Raw genomic sequence first — 7,073 nt, 5'->3', positions numbered from 1 at the left:
TCACTTGTGAGGCACAGGTGAATGTCGTCTGGCTCGTTATTGCTCATACGGGTCAGTCTGTGCTGCGGGTCACCCCCTCCCTATATGATGTAGTTGGATTCGAGGGGCGGTTTGGGGTTCGGTCGTGATGCGAGGCACGGCTTAAATAAAACTCTTCCCTTGTCAAAGTGCAGAAAGGGCCTTGTGCAACCAGCCCCCCACCCGCCGAGCCTGCAGATGGGCTCTTCTCTTCATCCCCGTCCAAAAACCACACCCAGGCTTCCAGAGCCAAGACCCTCCTGTGGCCTTTTTTTGTGAAACAGTAGTGAAGCAGCGATCTTTAGGGGTCGTACAGGATTAGGAGGCGGTTTATGGAACTAGTGGTAATAATGTAGGATTGGGCCGCTTGTATCAGCTTGGGGAGATGGGCTGGAAGATTGGCATCATGTCAAGTAAAGAAAAAACAGCAAAAATGTACATACAAGGTTTTTTGTGTGGCATGATATTTATGATGTATTATAATGGCATCATATTTTTCGCAAGGTTAAGCCCACACACTTTCTAATAAGACACGGCCGAGTACAGTCAGCCTCTCAGTTAAGGCAGGCTGCTCATTTTCTACAGCCAAACCAATGGCTTTCCCAGGCAGGGCCACTAGTGGCAATTTTTGGCCCCTTGTGACGATAATACACTGAGCCCACGGCTTACAAATACACCGAAATACTCCATTAATACATATTTAGGGCCCCTGGAATCATCCCAACTCCGCCCCCCCTCTCCCCCTTCATACAGCGCCCCTGTTCCCAGACATTACGTCATTAGGAATACGTCATTAATGATCATTTTGGATCAGCCACTATTTCACACCGACTAGCGACCTTAACACACACTTTCCACAGGGACCCCCGGTTAGGGCGTTGGGGCCCACTGTGGGTCCAGGCCTGTCCTGTTCCCTCTCTGTGGGTTTTGTTCCAAACAGCACCCTCCTCCCACCCCTGCCTACCCAGCACCATCACCACCCACCCACAACCCCCCTCCTTTATCTGTTGCCATGACATCATCCCGGGTAACCCGGGAAACCTATTGAGGCAAAGGGACCCAGGAAATGAGGTAATGGCTGAGGAATGTGGAGAAAGAACACAGAAGAGAAATCTCCCTTTCAGAGAGTAAGAGAGAGAGAGAGAGCGAGAGAGAGAGAGCGAGAGAGAGCGAGAGAGAGAGAGAGAGAGAGCGAGAGAGAGCGAGAGAGAGAGAGAGAGAGAGTGAGTGAGTGAGTCTAACAACCCCTAGCATCCCTCTTCTCTCGCAGTGGTCATTAGTGCAGTTCTGTCTTCAGGGCTGTCTATAAAGTCCTCTCCTCGACGGGCTCTCGGAGAGCCGGCGGATCCCTGCTGCAGTTCTCTCGTTTGGGGCTAATCATCTGTTCCAGCTAAAAGTGCAACAATTAAAAAAACGTGTTTTCACAATGTGAGAGCCCACCAATGATCTCCCGCGCAGGGTCTTCAGGACGTACCGTGAACTTACTACACAGTTCCGTCACACGCCGAGGCCTACAGGGGCTCGATAATGAGGGTAATTTAGAAAGGAGTGGGAGGGCCGATGAGCGAGTTGTGCTCTGTAACCTTTTGTGCAGTGTGGAGAAATCTGCTCCCAGCTCTGAATGTTTAGAAAAAACAGTAATTATTATTATAATATTTTTAACTAAATTAATTTATCGACTGTTTCCCTTTTTCTCCCAGTTTGGTTCACCCGTTCGTAGCCCCCCCTAGCACTCGCATTGCTCCCGACACTAGAAGGGCTCATTTCTGACTGATGCCGGGCAGCCGACACGCTATGAGGGCTAAAGTGCCGGACTGCACCAGCTAACGGACGCCTGGGCCGGGCCAACATCGCTGAAGAGTGACAAGGGGAGAGAAAGAGAGAGCGCCATCTACCCACCTGGAGAGTGCTAATAATAATGCTAATATAGTATATTATTATGATATAATACAATTCTTTAAATCGCGAATAAACCAGGTTACATATCTTATATAACTTCATATAACTATAGAACTTTAATCTACACTGTTTGAGCTTGGACAGTAGTGTGGTCAGATGGAGCCTATTCTGTTCAGAGAGTACTGGGTTGAAGTAGGTGTAGCGTCTTGAATCCTCCTGAAGCTCCGCCTCCGAAATGTCCAGGCCTGGAGTCCCCACCCAGCAAGCTCAGTTCAGGTAAGGGCACGTGTGAACTCGCCGGCCTCCTCAAATCACGAAGATACGCTGCAGTAAATCTGCAGAAGACAGTGGACTACAGGGCTGATCTAGGATCAGCCATACCATTCGGCACTTCACTGTCCTAGCAGAGATCCTAAAAGCCGGCACTGATCCAGGATCAGGCTGATTAAGCTCTATGTTCTGGTGTATGAGTTCATACCATACAAGCTGATTCATGCTGAAGGATTATACATACAGAGCGTAAACTGGACCGTGGTTCACACTGAACAGCTGAAAGCACCACAGGCACTATGAGAACCTTACGCTAATAACCGACACCAGTGCAAATACAGGGCAATGATAGCTTACAGCTGCAGGACAAGGGGTCCGCAGCATTACCTCTGGTGCAGATTAGCACTGGGAACAACTGGCCCATAGTACACTGTGTGGAGCAGGGCACGTCCGAAACACAGGGCGTGGGCTGATAGGGGAAACTACAGTACCGGTCGAATGTTTGGACACACCTGATTGAAATAGAGATGTGTGTGTGAGTGTGAAGATCCTTTGAAGATCCAAAAAGTTCATGTGGGGTCACACGGGACCGTGGAACATGGGCTAGTCGGGTTCCAGGTGTGCATGGGATCTGAGCGGGTTTTGTACTGTATGTGTTGTTACTGGGATCCAGTTGGAACCCCATCATTACAGCACACACTAGACCCACATGGGGCCTAGATGGGACAAGTGTACAACCTAGATGTAGGGGACCCATGTAGGGGACCACCTCCTGGTCCCAGTCCCGGTCCCGTCACTGACCCTGGTGGGCATTCATATGTGGGGCCAATATGGAACCCATGGACAAAACTCACCGGTTCCTAGATGGCCCCCCACACTCACGTCTCAATTATGAAGCCTGAAGTGGTTCTTCTGTGGCATTTGGAACCTGCAGAAGCCTCACCGTTGGACACACCTTCCTTCTAAAGAGTAAGAAACGTCACGAGGAACATCTTCAAGACTTCAAGCCTGCTGTAGAGGCCGTCTAGGCGGCTCGCCAGGAAGCTACTTGGGTGCAAAATGTGCTCAGTCTGCATCCAGGCCAATCTTTTCCTTTTAGGAACTTTTAGGACAAGCTCCAGAGCGAGAACAGGGCAGGCCTGAACCCTACACTACATATCAGGTACTAAAAAAAGAAGGTCTAACGTGGAAACCAGTTCCAAACAGCCCTCTTGAGAAGGTGTCCAAACTTTTGGCTGGTACTGTAGGACAAACCTGGAGCTTGTTGGCAAAGAAACACCAATCACCAAATGTCTAAACGAGAGACTGTGAAAGAGACCGCAGGGCTTCGTTCCAGAGTTCCAATAATAAGACGTTTTTCGCCCCCAATAGCTGTGAGGAATAGCAAAGTCATGATTGTACACCACGGCAAGGTCTTGTGTGAGTAAAGCCCACTCCCAACGGCGGATTACCCTGGAAAACAAAAGTTGATGAAAGCTTGGAACCAAATTCTTCATTTCTTGCTAGCGTATTTAGACTTAGACTAAGAGCAGGTTAGCGTAGACTGGCGTAGACTGGCGTAGACACTGGCAGCTCTCTGGAGTCGGGCCTGAGCGCTCACTAGACCAATAAATAAAATTTAGAATCTTAAAATTTGATATTAAACTTCTGTTCTGTTGGACCCTACTCCAGAGCAGTGCGCTTTGAAGCTCCCCAGGTAACCGTCAGTGGTGTGTCTCGAGCTCGACCACGGTCCAGTCACCCTGCGGCGAGCTGCCCTGGCTTGTCGGGGAGTAGCTGCTAACAGAAGTGACGGTGGCGGATGTGGGACTGAGCTGAGGCAGGATGTGGGGCCAGAGGCTGCTCTCCAGGGGGCTGAGGATGCCTCCTCCCTGCCCGGGCAGGTAAAGCAGTGGTGGGCAGCCGTCCTCGCCCTCCAGCAGCAGGGCCTGGTTGATCAGTTGCTGCACCATGTCCACCTTCGTGTTCCAGTCCAGCTCGCGTGGAGGTGGACGGCGGAGGTTCCCATTGGCCGCTCGCAGGGGCAACTCTGCTGGGAAGTCCTGGCGGGGAATCCTGTCTTCCTCCTCGTCTTCGCTGGTCTCCATGGCCTCGTAGATGGTGCAGAGGCCGGATGAGGGTGACAGCGTCTTCAGCTGCTGCTGCTGTTGCATTTTAAGCCGGAACTGCTGCTCCAGCTCCAGCTGCCACTGCAGGAGCTGCCGACGCTGCCTGTGCTCTTGCTGTTGCTGATGGAGCTGCAGTTGTAGTAGCTCGCGCCGTTGCCTCTCTAGTTGCTTCTGGCGCTCCAGACGCTGCCTTTCTTCCTCCTGCTTCTGCTTTTGTTGCCTCTGTAGCTCCATTCGCTTGCGCTCTTCCTCTTGTCGCTGCCTCTGCAGATCCAGCTGCTGCCTCTCTTGCTGCCTTTGCAGCTCAAGCCGCTTTCGCTCCTCCTCTTGCCGTTGTCTCTGCAGATCGAGTTGCTGCCTCTCTTGCTGCCTCTGCAGCTCAAGCCGCTTTCGCTCCTCCTCTTGCCGCTGCCTCTGCAACTCCAGCTGCTGCCTCTCCTGCTGCCTCTGCAGCTCAAGCCGCTTTCGCTCCTCCTCTTGCCGCTGCCTCTGCAACTCCAGCTGCTGCCTTTCCTGCTGCCTCTGCAACTCCAACCGCTTCCGCTCCTCCTCTTGCCGCTGCCTCTGCAACTCCAGCTGCTGCCTCTCTTGCTGTCTCTGCAGCTCAACCCGCTTCCGCTCCTCCTCCTGCCGCTGCCTCTGCAGCTCGAGCCGCTGCCTCTCTTCTTCTTGACGCTGCTTCTGTACCTCCAGCTGCTGCATGTCTTCCTCCTGTCGCTGTCTCTGTTGCCTCTCCTGCTGCCTCTGCTTCTCCAGCCGCTGCCGCTCTTCCTCCTGCCGCAGCCTCTGCCGCTCCATCCGCTGCTTCTCTTGCTGCCTCTGCAGCTCCAGCTGCTGCCTCCCTTCATCCTGCCGCACCAACCTCTGCCGCTCATGCCGCAGCCTTCGCTGCCTCTCCAGATGCCTCTGCAGCTCCAGCCGCTGCCTTGCACCCTCCAGCCACAGGCGCTGGTTTCTCTCTTGCTCCTGCCGCTGCTGGATTTGGTGGAGCTGCAGCTGGTGCTGCTCCAGGCGCCTCAGCTGCCCCTTCGTAGGTTCGGCAGGCAGCTTGACCAGCTCCATACCATGGCTGACAGGCTGCTGTTGCTGAGGCGAAGAGAGTTTAGGTTGCCGGTGACTGTTCTGCACTGGAACAAGGTAATTATTGTCGTTGACCTCTCGGGCAAGTGATGGCAGGCCGCCACTCTTTACGTCCCGATGGTTCACTAGTGGCAGGTTATCGTGCCCTGCGGAACAGTCAAGAGCACCTGCGGTATGCATTACTGACAGAGGCACATGTGACAAAGAGGGGTTGACCAAAGGGAAGAGAAGGAGAACGAAAAAGGAGCATGCAGACGGTCAAGCAGCACTTCACAAATGAAAAATTCAGAAAACGAGACAAAACGTCAACAAAGACTCCTGCCAAAAACCGTCTGTCGAACCTGCCAGCAATCTAGAGGCTAATGGACTAATGATGGTCGACTATCTGCAGGCAGATCTGCACTCAATCTGCACTAGAAGCGTCGCTCTGCGATGTTGCTGGATTGCCGTCAGAGCTACAGATCATAATGTCCCTCTCATGCAACGTCCACAACTCAGATGCAGGGAAAATCAGTACTGGTGTACAGAATCAATAGGCCAGTCCTGTCTTCACCAGTGGCCTTGGCGATCCCATACGTTTCTGGCTTCTGTACTGGATTAGCTCCTGGAGGCTGAGCGTCGTCTTTTCTGCTGGCCGGATTTAATGCAATTCTGGAACCTAGATGGGATCAGATATCTATCCTTAGGCCGCACAGCTGGAAATTTGCTCAGCAAACTAAATTAGCGTAGCATCAGACCAATTACGGCCTTCTCTGCCAAACCTGAGACACAGGCATCGCACAACGCATGGCTAAGCTAAAAGGACTAACCGGGAACATTACTTTCTTGCTAACTTCACTGAGGAATTAAAAAAAACAAACAAACGGGCGATAAAGATCAGCCTGCCTTTTTTGTTTTGTAAGTGTTCCACTTCACTACAGACACACTGGCGCTTGCTTTGCTACAAATTATAATTCTGGCCCCGGGCCACAGCCTTTGCGCCAAAGTCTGAGACATCAAAACCTGAAGATGTCCAGAAGCTGTTTCAGCTGCACGAGCGCAAGCAGTTGACCTAGTTCACAGTTTACACGTTTGTGATGTGGCGTTCGGCTGATTCCAGCTTCCAGATTTGGATTAGCATCAAGAAGTGTAGTATCAAGATGGTCCCCTCCCTCTGGAAAAGATGCTGAGAGATGACCCCCCCCCACCCCCAGTCCCGCCCCCCTCTATATTGACTTGAATGTATCAGGGGAGCAAACCTGAAACCCTGCCCTCTATAATCGAAGAAAGTGGAGCGGTTACGAAGCTGTAATCACCACCTTTCCAAAGACCGGCCTGGTTCCGAGAAACGATCCCCTGTGGAAAATATTACGGCAAATCTTTTCCAGACGAATCAAAGATGGTACTGTGTCCGTGGCATCTGCTTAGGTCAGTTCAGTCCCTTTCAGAGACGAATCCATCATTTATAAAGCTTCTCAAATGAGCATCGTTATTTTTTTTGCAGAAGCAAATTGTTAATGAACCCAAATATGGATGAACAGCTGTTCTAAAAAAAAAAAAAAAAAATCAACCTTCCGGATGAATGAAAGACAGTATTGTGTCCCCCAAACCCCCCCCACCCCCCTGCCACCACCCAAATAAACAACTCTCTCACTTCCTTCCTTCCTCCCTCCCTCACTTCCTTCAAGTGGAAATCACTGGAACACCTGCGGTGGGATT

The 7,073-nt window shown here is 51.7% G+C and overlaps 1 protein-coding gene across 1 annotated transcript; it reads right to left on the bottom strand.

The window, feature by feature from the left end:
- Positions 1-1,019: 1,019 nt before the first annotated feature.
- Positions 1,020-6,467, bottom strand: LOC140551159 (uncharacterized). The gene has a single exon (XM_072674534.1). It carries the CDS (start codon positions 5,553-5,555, stop codon positions 3,891-3,893), a length of 1,665 nt encoding a protein of 554 aa, XP_072530635.1. The 5' UTR covers positions 5,556-6,467; the 3' UTR covers positions 1,020-3,890.
- Positions 6,468-7,073: the final 606 nt, after the last annotated feature.

This window comes from Salminus brasiliensis, chromosome 3, assembly GCF_030463535.1.
Source record: "Salminus brasiliensis chromosome 3, fSalBra1.hap2, whole genome shotgun sequence".
In the NCBI taxonomy this organism is placed as follows: Eukaryota; Metazoa; Chordata; class Actinopteri; order Characiformes; family Bryconidae; genus Salminus; species Salminus brasiliensis.
Note: the sequence above shows the minus strand (reverse complement) of the source record. Positions and strands in the feature narration are given on the sequence as shown.